This window comes from Siniperca chuatsi, linkage group LG10, assembly GCF_020085105.1.
Source record: "Siniperca chuatsi isolate FFG_IHB_CAS linkage group LG10, ASM2008510v1, whole genome shotgun sequence".
Lineage (NCBI taxonomy): Eukaryota > Metazoa > Chordata > Actinopteri > Centrarchiformes > Sinipercidae > Siniperca > Siniperca chuatsi.
The window spans coordinates 1660792-1677446 of NC_058051.1; the positions used below are offsets into that span (position 1 = coordinate 1660792).

The window sequence follows — 16655 nt, forward strand, 5'->3', positions numbered from 1 at the left end:
GGCTGCATGTTTTTTAAGGAGTTATATGTTGAGCAATAGCGCCATCTAGTGGGCTTACATAACCCAAACACAGCAAAGTCCACAGGAAGCAGAGCGCTTCTTTTTCAGGCCGGTTTCCCCCTCTGTAATAATCTCTCCCATGTAACTTTGTCTTTAATTCCTTAAAACCTATTCCTGTTATATCACTAGAGGTATGTGAAAACACAGGCCCTTTAAGAGGCTGAATATGGAAGTACTGTAATTGTCCCTTTTCTTGTACACTCGTGAATAAAACGTGTCTCAGCCCACGGAAATAAGGAAACACCGTGCTCTGCCAGCTACATTCAAATTCATAATAAATTATAAATGTGAATGCATATTTCCTGCTTTAGAAGCATCATGCAGTCTTTTCCTTTTTGAAATGAGTTTCACGTCGTGTTAATCTGGCGATTCATCACTGCAAAAAACATGTTACACCCAGATTTCATCTTCTCCTGTGAGTCACCCACTCTCTTATTCCTGCTTCCTCCTAAGCCCCTTTTCCAGTTCAGAAGCTCTCTGCCACTTTTGTGTCGTTTCCACCAACCCCCCACCTCCCCTTTGTTCAATTCCTTTTTCCTCATTCCTTTCAGAAGCGCCAACCAGTCTCTGACTTCACTCCCTTTTACTCAATCCTGCTTTCCATCTCCACGTACATCTTTCACTGATCTATCTCCACCCTCCCTTTCCAACTTTTATCCTTCATATTATCTTTCCATCCCTCCTTTCCTCGCTGATTACTGCTCTTAGACCTGTTACATAGTGCAGCAGTTCTCAGTCTCTGCCCCCGGGACCCAGAGCCCAGCTGCTTTTCATTCTGAGCAGCTAATGAGGGACAGCCTCACTCTTGGAGTGCAAGGTCAAAGCAATTAAATAGACAGTGGAATCCAAAACCAGCAGTCCTCTAAGTCCAAGAACAAGTCCTGAAAACGTCCAACAAAAAGTATTCCTCATCCATGAAACACACTTGACCCACTGATAGACTGATTTCCCTTCATCTGTTCTGGACCAGTGCAGAAGCCTTACAGACCACCACCTGTGTCAGGGCAATACACATTGGCTGCTCTCACGTCATTTGATGTCCGCAGCAGAAACTGGGAGCGGCAAACACACGTAAAAAGTACTCAAGCCACTCCGGAGAGTGAGTGTGATTACATTGCTGCTTTTCTGGAGCAGAGACGCATGCTGAAGCTGGAAATAGGACAGCGGTATATCCTGATGTCGCCCACATGTGGGTTCACATAGAAATGAATAGGTGGAGGTGTTTTGTTGTGTGCGATATGCCACTAGTGTGTGTTGGCAGGATTTAGCCACAAGAACGACCCATCCAGTAATGTCGCCGTGTCCCCAGGCTGGAAGGGTGGGAGCTCCTTGCATTGCAAAGATGTGCAGAAATAAACAGAAGTGTATAAATATTATAAATATATAATAACACTTTTTATTCTCTCTGCTCTTACTTAGAAATCCATTTCTGGACACAAAGCACCGGAAGGCAAAGATCACCTTTTTGCTTAAGATTTATTATATAGAGTTGAAAACAGGTTTCTATTTCTCGTCTTTCTTGTTCTTTCTAGTTTGGGAAATGTAATACTTTAGACTAGTGCACATGTTAAAGGACGGTTCTGATTTTTTACAACTTGGGTCTATGGGGTATGTGTGTAGATTTGGCCATCATTCCCGCCAGTGACAAGTTATCTGGGAGTGTGGCGACATCGACAGAGAAAGAAACAGAACAGTCACGCAGGTTGTACACAAACCCACAGGTGAGCCAAACTTATTTAGAAGAGAAAATTAAGACAAACATTAAAATTGCCAACATTTCAGGTGCTCCTACTTTCAGTTTGACCTCCATATAAAGGGGTTTAGATAATCTGGAATCAAACTGTTGTAACTGTGCAACCTTAACTGTGATAAGGTTGTGATAAACCAGAATTATGCCCAAAGACCGCAAAGGTCACATTCCTTCATCAGCACTCACAGATTCCTCAGCGTCAGGTTAATGCTACACTTTGATTACATGTCTACTTGAAAACTGGTGAAAGCAGAGGTACTTTGCAAAGACTCATGTAGCAAATGTATAAATACTGTACGTCTAGAGCTTTCACATCTGGGGAGACAGTTAGAATGAGCTTCACACATCTTTCAAATACTAATTGCATTTGTACTGATTGGACATCAGAAACTGAATTCTGCTCTCAGACATGCATAAGAAGCACTAATAAATAAAAAACTATTCATACAGTGTACACGTGCATTACTGAGTCTTGTTATTTGGATTTCAAGCGTTATGTGATGAGCCCTGAGATGTTGGGTTGAATATTCAGCATGTTTAATAAATAATTAATAAAAAGAGCCTTTTGCATTAAGTTGTTGATGATATGATCAAAGTGCACACAAAGTGGAAATTGAGTGAAGTGGCTTTTTTTTGTAATTTTGCGGCTGACTCATGATCTATTGTCTGTATCAAGTCCACATCAAATGAAGGCTACAGACAACAGCAGAGAAGGTTAATCTATGCACCTCGTGCACACATATCTACACTGTTGGTTGGTGTGGTGACAAGTGTTATCCATGACCAAACTCTGGAGCTGATTTGGGCAGTCAGTCCGACTCAGCATCAGCCAACTCTAAGAACCTGTCCCCGCCTCGCATCCTTGACATCCCGGGTGTACTTAGTGTCTCACCTCATCATCGTGGACCAGCTCCTTCTTCACCACCTTCATGGCGTACACCTGCTCGTTCTTCTTTAGCCGAACCAGAAGGACCTTTGCGTAGCTTCCACGCCCGATCACTCGGATCAGGTCAAAGTCACCCAGCCCGAGAGCCAGGCCCTGGGACAGCTTAATGCCATCGATGCCATCCACTACTGCTTTGATGTCCTAGAGGGAGTAGAGGTCAGAGCGCATTGATACAGTCAATATAAATACGTACGGTTACAGTTTTAGCTTGAATGTTTTTGTGTTCAAGTTTTAGGTAGAAGACTGCAAACTGAATGGCAGCGATTCAGAGCCCGTCTCACCTCTGTATCTGCATCTTCTGTTTTATCCACTGTACAGTTGTGCGGTAAAAAGGCTACTGCAAAAAAACAGACAGAGTCACTGAATTATGACCTTTCGGAGACAGTTACAATGTGACAGAGACTGTTGTGCATTAACATGCTCAAAGAGTGCCGTTCACTGAACGCGCTCATGTTTTTGGTGAACTGAATGCATCCGTTTGCAACTACTGAACGTGAGAGTCGTTCACTCCTGCCAGCCTGTTTTACGGCACCTGGCGTGCCGGTGTTTTGGGCCACAGAATCTGATGCATCACTGAGTTTTGAAACGACACATCGAGCTGAAGCATCCCGCCAGTCTTGGGAAATATCTGCGAGTGAATGATGATCACAAGAAATCATTAAAGGGTGAGACCACGAGCCAACAGCCGCAAAGTTCCTCCACCCAGGTCAAGCTCAGCATTTATATCTGTGGCTTAGTGGTGGAGCGGGTCGTCCACCAATCGATCGAGCCCGGCTTCCCCCAGCCCACATGTCCAAGTGTCCTTGGGCAAGACACTGAACCCCAAATTGCTCCCGAGGGAGTGTGTGAATGATTAGTTACTTTGCACTGATGAGCCAGCATGTTGCAGTAGCAGCGTATGAATGTGTGTGAATGGGATGAATGTGATATGTAGTGTGTGAAGCGCTTTGATTGGTCGGAAGACTAGAAAGGTGCTATACAAGTACGGCCCATTTACCATTTTGTAAAGGAAACAAACTAGTTAGTTTTAATCCGTGTGACCTGAACTTTGAGCTAGCTCTTGTGAAGTGTGAACTTGCACAGCACTGGTGACAGAGTCTGCACTTACAGATTTAACATGTTGTTCATTTTTTGGCCAGGAGAGGGAGGTAGAGTTCACTGAATCAAGTCCAGCTATCCACAGGAAATACTAAACTAGGTCAATCCACAGGGGTCCCAGAGCATCTCATATCAGGGACCCCCAAACAGACCCCCACATCAGTTCACAGTCTCCTTTTAATAGGATTTAAGACTCTGTTCTATGGGATCCCAACAGAGAGCAGTAATGTGGTTAGATAACAGTTACATAAGTGATGACAGTGAATGTGAGGTGAATCTTCTGAACAGAGAAGCCGTTCTATTATTCATTTGTCTGAGGACTGCTGGAATTACATCCTGAGCCCTTTAGGGATCCCTGATCCCACTCTGGTAGCCATGCACTTGTGTATATACTGTACTGTGCATGTAATATATACAGTACAAACAGAGTCTTCACTGGACGGCTAAGGAAAAATTTACTGTCATAACCCTTTGTAGCTCATTTCAAAGCTCTTTTTTTATTTTATTATTTTTGCTAATTTAATCTCACGGGAGCTGCGTTGAGTCGTGTATGTTTGTTTGCGTTTTTCATGTGAGGAGCAAGTTGTGTTTTTGACAGAAAGCAATGTAAATGCCCACCAAGTCAGGGGCCGGTCTCCCAAAGATGTTTCAGACGGCTCTGTAGTGTTAGGCCAGTCTTCGTTTTGCTGTTAGATTAGTCTAATGCAAGAGAGCGTCACAGTAAAGACTGACTTATTGTCATATATTGTTAACAATGCTGTGGAGCGAGTAATGAGGAGTTTTTAGAGAGTGCAGTAACCTGGTGGAAATATACAGCCAGTCCTTTTCATTTGAAACTGTCCTGAGCCTAGCACAAGTACTGAGTCCTGCCACATTAAGAAGCCACAGCAGCTCAGCTCTGCACTGAGATCTTATACTACTGCAAGTATTTTGCATTGTTACACTCTTTGCCTTATGGAAGGATTAAACAGTTACAGGACACAATACTGGGAGCGGAGCTGAGAGGTTTGACGAGGTCGCTCTTTACGCGAGGGACAGTGCACAGCGAGCGGAACAGGAAAATGTATTAGTATTTTTGGTTTGTTGGTTTTTACCACCAGCCACGATGAGTTTAAATTCTTTCCAGCGCTTTCATTTTCATAGTGCATTGCATTGTGGGAGAATAGTGTTTATCAACAGCACCCTCAAAAATCAATCAGTTTTTAGTCTGCATACTGACTTGGTTTTGAGTATTCTGTCACTTTTTCAGTGTGAACACACTACCTACTCAAAACCTGCTCAGATTAGCATCTAGTGTGGATTTGGGACGCAGCGATAGTAACCCCCTCTCAAGTGTCAACACGTTTAGTTAAGTTTATGCTGTGCAAAGTCGGAAGTTCTCAAGAAAGATGTTCTGATGTTGGCCAGGGATGACTCAGCTCAGACCTGCCCCCTAGTGTGTTCATTTCAAAATGCAAGTATAAAGCCCTTTAGAGGAGCCATCTAGTTCTGGGAGGGGTCCTCTTTTTAATCCTTCACAAACAGGCACGCAGGCAAGAATGTGAATGTCACTTGTGTTGCAGGTGCTTGTCAAAATCAAGTATTTAAACACAGTGTCCTTCAAATGCATGTTACACACTGAAGCGTAGCTCAAACCCAGAGAACTTTTCCTACTAACGAGTATAAAATAACACAGAAGGATACATGAGAAACGTTTCATTTTGATGTAACTGGACAGCCATATAATTATGCATGAATCATGTTCAGGCACTGTATCCTGATAATAGCTTCCCTCACCGTGACGTTCTCAGTGGACTATCCTTTATTAAACTGCTCATCCCTTACATTAACATTTACACTGCACAGTTCTGCTCTTACAAAGTTTGAACTTCCATTTCCATTCTCATCACCACCTTATTCACTTTTCTTCACTTAGATGAGCGATGTTCAAGTCTGAAGAAAATACTGAGCTTGTACACACACACATATGTATATATACATATATATATATACATATATATATATATATATATATATATATATATATATATATATATATATATATATATATATATATATATATATATATATATATATATATATATATATATATATATATATACATATATATATATATACACACATATATATACACACATATACATATATATATATACACATATATACACACACACATATATATATATATATATATATATCTTAGACACTTAGACACACTATAAAAACTGGACCCAATAACATGGTAGCCTTCTACTCCCTTGTTAAAAAAAGAAGGTTTCAGTGTCTTACTCCCATCTGTGTCCTCTGTGTCATCTGGTGGAAGGTCCATCTCTTCACTCTTGGCATCTGAAGGGGGCTCCTGTGATGGCATGACTGGATCCTGAACAAAGGAATTCAAAAATCCACCTAAATATCCCCTGACACATCCCGCCAAATATCCAGTGAAACGTCCACTCATGGTTTTACACTCCTGGAAGAGTGTATGATGAATCATGTCTACAAGGACTGAGGACAGGTCTGGAGAGGTGCTCTCAGCTGAAGCACAGACATGTATTTGCTCTGAGACTCTAATGTCAATGTGGGGGTTTCACTAGAAAAGGTATTTAATCATATCATCTTATCAAGCCTCAAAGTCACTTATCTGGCACTGAAGATACCAGATTGAAGCTGTGATCAAGAGGGGGGGGGGCAGTTTGCACAGTACCACAGCTGCATTGATTTTCTAGTCAGGAGCTGAATTCTGGATCTCTGTGTTTGGTCAGACGCTTGCTTTGTGGTCAAATGGATTAATTACATGGAGCACACCGGTTTGCTGTCACTAAACTCGATGTCTCATTTCAATAGAATGGGAGGAAAGAACAGGAGGACGAGCAGCAGAAACACAGTCCACAATGACAAACAGGAAATGTTCAGACGCCTACAGCACTTACTCAGGTGCACAACTATACAACATTTCTTACATATTCACTAAGACAAATGTATGCCGCCAGCGACTGTAGGATGGGAGTCGCAGAGGTCCTGAGGAAAAGGCTGACGTATGATCATATTAACGTTCTCACTATTTTTCTGTCCAAAACAAAACAGAAAAACACTTCACCCAAAAGTACAGTGAGCAACACACAGTACAGCGTGGACAATTTAGTATTCTGGCCTCAAAAAGTTGTGCAACCCGAGCATGTGTTGAGATGTTTAATTAATGTTTCTTGTGCACAAAAAGTGAGATCAATGAATTCCCCATTCCTTTATGCCTCACCTGAAGATGACTTCAAACAGTCAGCCTGACATTTAAAAGGTAAGAACAGAACCTTGATTCTATTTCTACTTATAAAAGCTGGTTTGATTTTCAGCTAACCCTTCTGACAAAAACCTTAACAACCTGAACCTGATGAAGATCATTTCAGTTTATTACAACGTGGGTCTTATGTGTTTTGGCCGTCATTGTTTTATCAGTTATGATAACGTTGTTGTTCATCCACCATGAACAATGAAGACCACAATCATCAAGGCATTTTACAATCAGTCTTTAGACCTATGTTGGCACACAATGACGGCATGTAAGACCAGAACTCACTGACTGAGGCCAGCAGTGCTTTTTGCTCACTTCTTCTGAGATATGTTGTTTCTCTGTTGTTTCATAGCCTTTGTCAGTGATGCTCCCCTCATGTACACCTTAAAGAAGGTCTCCACAGATTTTACACATCAAAGTGTGCTTCCAGGTTTCTGGGGAGTTCTACTGCAGTCGGCGTCGGTCGGGGCTGAAGGCTGAAAACACGTGTGTTGGTGTGGAGTTAGAAAGAAGTGAGCTCAGCAGACCTCTGTAGCCCGCTGCTCATCTCTGCTGCAGGCTGGAGGATGGAGGCTACATTAGCCGCTACTAGCAAATACACACCTGAATCTCCGACCAAACTGTCGGCAGTTGAGTTGCATTGTGGGTAATGTAGGCACCAGACTTTGACAAGGAGGAAGAATGTGTTGATTAAAAAAGATGATATCTCTGGTTCTGCTGCTGCTACACTGACTCACCAGGTTAACTGCTGGGGATCTGTATTACATTGTTATATTTGGAAGAGAAAACGAAGGTGAACAGTATAATTATTACCCAATAGTCTGTTAATAACATCCAACACAGTTTACAGAACAACTTCCTGCTTAACTGCAAATAATCAACATTTGTTCACACTTCGAATAAGGTGGTAGCTAATCTGGCAAAACTGTTAGCTTCTTTACAACTTGTCTGATAGTCTGACTGCTCGCGTTTCTTGAGCCTTTTGGACTACGGTGTTGCAGTGTTCCCAGGCCTCAGAAATGACTCAGGTGAGTACAATGTTTTAATAACTGACAGTAAAGATGGCCAAAACTGTAAAAGTAAGACCCACGTTGTAAGAAACCGGACTTATGCTTTAAACTTAAATGAAGAGTTGTCTAAAGTTAAGCACAAAATAACCTTTGCAAGTCATGAAAATGCAGTATAAGTATATAAGACATGTTAAACTTTTGCTATTATCACATAATACTCTCCTGGTGAGGGAATGTAATCTTCATCGCTCATGTCGACAACATGCAAGCTTGGTCTCAGAGAGCTGTGTTGGCGTTGGAGATGACAGGCTGGCACTGTGCTGTTTGCTGCTCTGGACATGATGAAATACTCACCATAAGCCTTTGGCAGGTCTGAGGGATGAGTCTGTGACAGCGCTTATGGACCAGCAGTTTGCAGTTGATACACTTGTAGCCCTGCCTGCCCAGCCCCCATATCCTTTCACTACAGTGGCCACAGTAGGCTTTCTGTAAGACACACACAGGACAGGACACAATGAGAGGTTAGTCTATACCTCACACACTGACTGACACAATCACTATTGATTTTTCATCAAGGATTAATTAACAGGGAGCACTGACAAATATACAATGGCAGAATGTGATGGACGTACCGTGACAGGCTACAAGGAACCCTTTCCAGATAAGGTCATACATCAGGTTTATTACACATTTTGCTTGGATTCTCATGTGGAAACTACTTCTCTTCTATTCATTGTTACTTAGGGCTGGGTATCGAACCTTAATCATTCTTGAGTACCAAACAAAATGGCATTGAAAAGTATCCAAAGTTGCTCGGTCCGAGTCTTGTTTATTTATTCTTTGATCAGATATTTCCTGATCTGAATTTGAATCAGGTTACTTTTCACTGATGCATTGGGCAGTTTGGAATATTTTGTTAAAGCTGCATTAGTCAAGATTTTTTTGGCCACTTGGGGGCAGAACTCCACAATAAATTATAAATTTGATATGGCAAATGTGATAGCAAATGAGTGTCTTTTCACGCGTCCAGCAGACACAGAGCAACATTAGCATTCATTTGGAGTTTTTGGCCACCTGACAAATGAAAGTCCACGTTCAGACCGATTTGCGCCCTGCGTGAAAAAATTCTGCCTCCTCATTCGTTTGCATGGAGCCAGTCTGACTACGCAGCGGGGGTGCCGCGCAGAGGGCTCCAGCTAAAAAAATTAAGTGCAAGCGCACATTCCTGGTAGATTACTTTGTAACGGGAAAGCTGTATTTCTACTGTTGCCATCGTCACAACGAAAGATAAAATAGTTGCCGTGATAACTTTCTAGAGTTGTAAAATCCTGTCTCATAATATTTTTATAACCGTTGTGCAGTGATCAGTCATCTGATAAGCCTTCAAAGTCACTGATCTGTTATTCTGTTTTAACATGTCTTCAGTCTGAACGGCGCTAAATCCAATATTGCCTCTCCTTTTATATTACCTGTGTCTGCAGACCCTAAACGAATGAATCAACTGATAAATGTGTTTTTGAATAATACCACAAAAATGGATCGTTACTCATGGGATTACAGGACACAGATTAGTAGTACCACATATAAATGAAGGCTTCGAGCAGTTGACAAAATGCCAAAAAAAACACTGGCAATGCTTTATTTTATGTGTGCATTATTTCCTACTCATTTCTTGAAAGTTTCCTAGAACAAAGTATGTAATCTAATTATAGGGAAAACAAACACAATGTTCTGAGACTCTTATTTTAGTTAGCTCAGTTAGTTGTGCTGAGCTGTTGATTCTCAGAGGAATTTCCTTGAAATAACTTAAACCCAAGTAAAAATCAAGTCATTTATTTGTCATTGGAGACTTTATTTTCTCTATATGCTGAATTGCAGGTTTGTCTGCAGACAAATTTTACGTTTATGTTCAGCTGACCTGTTGTGGACGGACAAAAAGTCTTATCAATAATTTAAATTATTCATTTGAAGTGTACCAATTGAACACTATTTTACCCATAATTAGTGCAAAATTAAATGGTACTACTTGGAAAATAGAGACCTGTAAAATAAAGCATTTCCAACCAAATCTTTATATTCTGTTGTAGAGGTCTTAAAATATGTAGTTAGTTTAACCTCAGGGTTGATTCTGTGTGTTTTCTGACTTGTTTGTACTGCCTCAGCTCTATCCTTTATATTTAATATTATTATCAGGTATACAGTTTCTAATTATTTCTGGTGAAGAGCTCAGGCTCCTCCCTTCCCTCACATACATCTACTGTAAAGCTGAGACATACCGAAGTTCCTGTTACATAACACGGTCTCCAGAGTGTTTGTTCTTTGATTGGTTCTTTCTTTGTGGTTCTTTTTTAGCTCGTCTCTTACATTGCTATATTAGTACCAAAGGATGTTAAGTTTGTAGCTCAGCGTCCCTGAACACCAATAAATCTGTCACCAAGATGTCTCACTGGAGACTACACACTTAAGATGCAGTGTGTGTGCTCCAGTGTATCGACAACATTCATTCACAGGGTGTGTGTGCTGTCAGTGTAAAGAACAAAGGGTCCCAGTCAGTGCGCTGTTGCCATGGAAATGCTTCAGCAGGACTTCAAAGGCTTCCTTCAGTCCGTCTAATCTAACTCTACATAGAGGTTAAGGCGCACATTTATAAATTAATCACAAACTTTTGCCTCTTTCCCTGTTCCCTTCTCTACACAGCACACACATCCTGAGAGTAATCAGCAGTGTGAGGAAAGAACGGCGGAGGACACGAGTCACTGCGTCAGCCTTTGGACAGGCTTTATTCCTCAGGCTTCATTCCGGTCTCAGTGCTTTCCTATCCTCCGGTTCTTTTCACAGATCCACGAGCACAGCAGAGGCCTACAGCGGTGCTAACTGTACGAGCTGTACTTAGAGCTAAATGCTAACATCAGCATGTATAATATTAGCATGACATAACATTTGGTAATTAGCAGTGAACACAAATACAGCCGAGGTTCACGGGTATGTCACTAGTTTTGAATGCATTTGGTCATAAACCAAAATACTGGACAAATAAAATTTTTGACCTGCTGGTGGCGCCAGATGAAAAGACAGGGATCACAAAAATCATCAGGAGTCGTCTGCTTTATATTTCATGCCAACCCATCCAACAAAGTCAATATATTTCACTCAAAACCTATAAAGCAAACCTCACACTGATGCTAGAGGGAAAGTCAGGGGTTCACTAAAGTCTTTAGGCTTCATCCTCATCCGGGACAAATTTCAAGGCAAGCCATCAAATACTGATAGCTGTCAAGCTGTCGGACTGAGCAACCAACGGACCATAAGACATCGCCACAGAGCCATGCCACTAGCATGGCTACAAACCTGGGAACCACAGTCGAAGCTGTCACTCTTCTGGAGAAATGGCTTGAAAAGATAGATGAAACATAACAACTAAAATGGATGGATCTATATTTTACTTGTAACATTTATTCAGTTATGCTACAAGTAAAACAGAATGATAATGCAAATTTGATGAGATGTAAGTTAAAAACAGTCAACTTAGTTAATTGATTTGATTCTGAAAGCAGTGTCCAGATGACTACGACTGAAACCTTTTCTACAACTTGGTTAACTGTTAACAACTGGACAAAATTCTCTCCAAAATGGCTGCACGCGACGGATCATCCTGCCATGCCAATACGCACAGTAATTACCTCGGAGCAAGACCAAAAGACTATGACTATATGCCTTTAGGAATTGTTGTACTAAGAAGTATTACAATGTAATTTAGTGAATATTTAACTTCACTTCAGAAAGACATCCCAGTTTCCGCAGAAAAGAAAGGATATATTCCCAGAACACTTCAAAGCCACGAGAAAACATGCAACCCTACAAGAAACATGAAAAGCTTAAGTACATCCAACTGATGCACAGGCTGGCTTTGCGTCAGAGCAGCTGAGTCTGTCAGTGACGTCCTTGACCTAGCTGGACATCTCCCCACTGCTCAGTGCTGCAAGAGATGTAAATGTAATCCCAGAATCCCAGAGTCAGCTCCACTCTGGGATTCACCGCATATTCATATCAAGAGTCGTCCACATGACACGATAATCCAGCCTGAACCGGTGCCAGGTTTTGCAACAAAAAGACCTCGACACATTTTAAAGACATACGACACACTGAACATCAGCCAGATAAACAGGAATAATATAATTCGGTCATTGTATTTTTGGGGAAACTGTCAAACTCTACTACACAGCAGCCGCCAGACTGAAACCAGCGCATCCTTCCTCTAGCTGTGTTTGTCATGTGGAGGTCCAGAGTCCAGCAGCCATCGGCAGCATGGGACTAAAGGGATGAGCAGATGAGAAAGGCTTTTATCGATTGACAGTCCTCCCTTCAGCCCAGCAGACAGCATCACAGATAATATGAGTGCCTGGAAACTGACTGGCCTAATATGCTGAGAAATGATGTGCTGATTCACCTCTGACAAAGAAAACTCATCAGAGCAAACTGACCAATGACATCTGCAGTGAAATCAGGCCATTGCAGCAGCAAAGGATAACAGGATACAACAAACATATCCCCCAGTATCAATCATATTTATAACCTTGACAACACAATGCACCATCCACAGAATCAGACACTAGACAGGGTGTAAAGGTTAGAGGGCTCCGCCATTAATCACAAAGCTAGGATAATATGTGTAGTCTTTGCTCAAAATCACACAGACTTCACCTTATCAAATGCTCTTAATCAGCAAATAGCAGACTGAGGGCCAAACCTGCCCCACCACCAAAATTATTTGGCCCCTAAAAATGAAATCTGGGATTTCCCCGCAGTGGGCTTCATCAAGCACTGATCAGAAATCTACTGCAGATATACAACAGCAACATAAAAAAACTGATGCCAATGACAATGACATGAATTTAACATCTACTAATCAACCCACATGTGGAGAGCAAATGGATACTATAGGTCTAACCCTGTGCAAGGTTTCTATTAATCAATGATCAGCATGATCAATACTATCAATTTAGTTATTATATTTTTAATAACAAGACTAAGAGTCCCCTGCCATGGCACAGAGGTGATTTGTGCTACATGCTGATGTTTAGCATGCTAACATTTACCAACTAGCACTAAACACAAACTACACAAACGTTAGAGCACTGTGTAAAGTAGGCAGACCTGATCCTGCACCTCAAACCACCGAAGCAATTCAACCAAAACCTTGCAAAATGCGACGTATTCTTCTTCAGTGCCACTGTACGCATTATTTACCTCACATCAGCAGTAAAACACATGGTCATATGGCATCAGGAATTGCAAAAATGTATTACAGTATGACCTAATACATTTAAGAAAATGACAAAAGAAACTGAAAATGTATACTGTTTTCTGATTATCTGCAATTCTGTGTTTTAAACTTCACTTAAGGCAGGAAATTCCAGGTTCCAGTTCCAGGGGGGAAAAAGAGATGTGGACATCTCCCCACTGCTCACTTTTGTAAGAGACGGGAGTGCTAATGTAATCCCGGGGTCAAGGAGACTGCAGGTTAGTTCCAGGATTGACCATAGATTCACATTTGCTAATTAGCACTGAATACAAAGTACAGCTGAGGCTGATGGGAATGGGGAAGTGCTGGACAAACTGTGAACTGATATTTGGTAACAGTGAACACAAAACTAAACATATCAGCCTCACGTCATCTGAAGTCAGGGAATCAACAAAGTCTGTAGAATTCCTGGTCCAAGGTTTGTACAAAAATCTATCCAATAGGTGCTGAGCCGTCCGGTCTTAACCAGAGTGGAGGACCAACCGATCTCACTGTCTGAGAGCCACACTGCTAGCGTTGCTAGAAATAATAATCATTTTCAAACAATCAAATGAATTCAAAACATACAGACTCCTGTCTCAAAATCATGCATTCCCATGGCTTCCTGTGACCCCCCAGTGAACAGTCAACAGACCTTATGGCTGACCCTGTGGTAGCTTTATGTGGGTAAGGCCTGGTGCTTGCAGTGATTCTTTAATTTTTTAAACCTAATTTGGATCCAGATGGCCAGTTTCTGTGACATTGTGCTGTCAAACTAACGGAAAAAAAGACTGAAACATAACATCTAAAGGTAAATGTGTGAGTGTCCTGAGCATCACTGGAGATTAATGTTTGTGTGCGTCCACTTCACTTCAGCTCTCATTCTGATAGCACATCTTTAGTCAGTAGTAGAAATGAACACGCTCCCTCTCAGCTCTCAGCAGCCTGCTTGAACCAGCATGACTTTTTGTTTGGATTTTCTATCTTGTACCATGAGAGGCTGGTGTCAGTCATCCCCCTAATGGAGCGCCTGGGGGGGCGAATAGCCAGCGGGGACGACTGAATTCTGCTTCATCATGTGGGAGACAGGAGCTAAAGAGACCCCATTATGTCTAATGGGAGGGATCCACAAAGCAGCTTTCTGCACTGAAACATCAGGGGGAGATGGAGCGAGACGGAGGGGAGGGAGGAGAGAGATGGAGACAAACGTGGTGAGACTGAGAGGAAGGAGAGGGATGGAGTGAGAGAAGGGAGGAGAAACCTGACCTACTTCTCCTTGGCTTATTTATATGCTGAGGACAACATAGTGAACCAACCAGAAGCCTGGAAGCTGGCATAGCAACAACAGTCTGAAAACCAACTGGTTAACAATACAAACACGTACTGCTAAGCTGTGAATTTATAATAAAACAATATCCATGACTGTCTGAAAAATTACAACCCTGTCTCCTAAAATGTACATTTGCAACTAATTTGCATTAGTAAATCTGTTTTGTAATTTTGGAACATTCATATTGAACAAATCTTTCTTGCAATTTTCTGTCAACTAAAGCATGATTAACTTCTTCGTGGTTCTGTTTAAGCAACTCAAAGCAGCTGGTTAAGGTTAGGGGAAGATGGTGGTCTTAACTAAATACTGAAAAAGTCACTGCTGACGTGAAGCAGGAGACAGGATTTGTTGACTTTGTCAATATTTAACCAAAACCTCCATCTTTCCTTTCAAGACATTGTTCAACATATTGGGTATATTGTCATGTCTAAATACAAAGTTGAAGTCAGCACGTGGTTAGCCTAGCTTAGCATAAAGACTGGAAGCAGAGGGAAACAGCAGGCCTGGCTCGGTCCAAAGTTCAAACATACACCTACCGACACCTCTAAAGGTCACTGATTTGTGGTTTTGGGGGGGGGTTACGTGCTGGAACTATTTCTTGTTGAAGCTTCTTGAAGTCTTGTTGTCACAGTGAGGTTGTCAGGTATGATACCATCATGTCCGTACAGAGACCAGGACCAGCTGACTGGATCTGGCAACCTGCAGACCTGGATAAATGGACCGCATTTTTCAACCCTTTTTTAAAGCACTTTATGCTCTTTGTGCAAAGCTAAGCTAACCACGTTCTGACTCCAGCTCCGTGCTTAGCACACAGACATGAGATTGATATCCATCTTCTCATCTCAAAGGAAGCAAATACGCGTATTTCCCAAGATGTGGAACTATAACTGTAAGTGTTTTAGTAGCCGAAACCTAACAACATGTGGGACACAGAATGGTCTGGTTTCAAAGTCCACCATCCACCCCACCCACCTTCTGTGCGAACATCAAACATCCTGAACTGGAAAAAACATTGCCAAAGAATTTAATCAAAGCAATCAATTCCGTTTCCTCCAAAATATTTGGTATTTGGAAAAGCAAATAAGTAGTATATAGATGTATTTTGTAGGAGGCGGGGTTGAAAATGATCAGTTAAACTGGAGCTAGGACGTCTATGCAGCATAAAGTAACAAAGCAGCAGTCCAGTCATTATGATCATAGTTCTCCATAGCCCAGCCTTTATGACTACTAGCTGAAAGTACTAATGTACAACCTGTATGTATACCTATATGCCTTTTATTGAATAAGCCAGGCTCCACAGTGCATCAGTAGTAATGACCACATCAAGGAGTAGATGTTGGAGCAAAGTGCTGAGTCAGCAAGATGCCGGTGCACTGAGCGCATCCACTTTCTGGTCTAGACATTGAGACTATAGCACCCATGGGAGATGTTTCATCCAAAGAGCTGTTTTACCAACCAGGGAAACGGTAACAGTGACAATAGTGAAGCTGAAACCCATTCTTTTTATCTTTAAAACGTGCTCCTTTTATCGTACATCTGTACTGTCTCGCGTAGTGCTGAACGAGACTGAACCGTCTCAGATTCATACATGCTGACTGAACTGCACTGTGCATTTTCTTTGTCTAGCTGTTTATCTGAAAACAGGATTCTGGTAAATAAAGGAATCTGACAAAAACACATCATACGACAATATGATATGATCTGGCTTCACAAAAGGAGAGGCCGCAACACAAAGGTAAAGACTCAGCCTTGTTCTCGCAGCACTAGAAACTGATCCTCTTTCTTCCCCTTCAGAGGAAACACATTAGGTACTTAAGGGCTGACTGACACTGCATTAATGTCTTTCTTCTTCTGCCTCCCAGAGTGGCCATTGTGCATTACAGAATGAGAACAC

The 16655-nt window shown here is 41.7% G+C and overlaps 1 protein-coding gene across 4 annotated transcripts in view; it reads right to left on the reverse strand.

Annotated features, from left to right (window-relative positions):
• Positions 1-16655, reverse strand: part of prkcz (protein kinase C, zeta) — a 107009-nt gene that overhangs the window by 36244 nt on the left and 54110 nt on the right. For 3 of the 4 annotated variants that reach the window (XM_044210919.1, XM_044210923.1, XM_044210921.1), the window contains 4 exons: positions 8505-8636; positions 6144-6234; positions 3038-3093; positions 2703-2897 (listed from right to left, as the gene is read on the reverse strand). In XM_044210919.1, the coding sequence (XP_044066854.1) occupies positions 2703-2897; positions 3038-3093; positions 6144-6234; positions 8505-8636 (474 nt within the window). The remainder of the gene's footprint in view (positions 1-2702; positions 2898-3037; positions 3094-6143; positions 6235-8504; positions 8637-16655) is intronic. The other variant, XM_044210920.1, reaches the window with a different exon arrangement.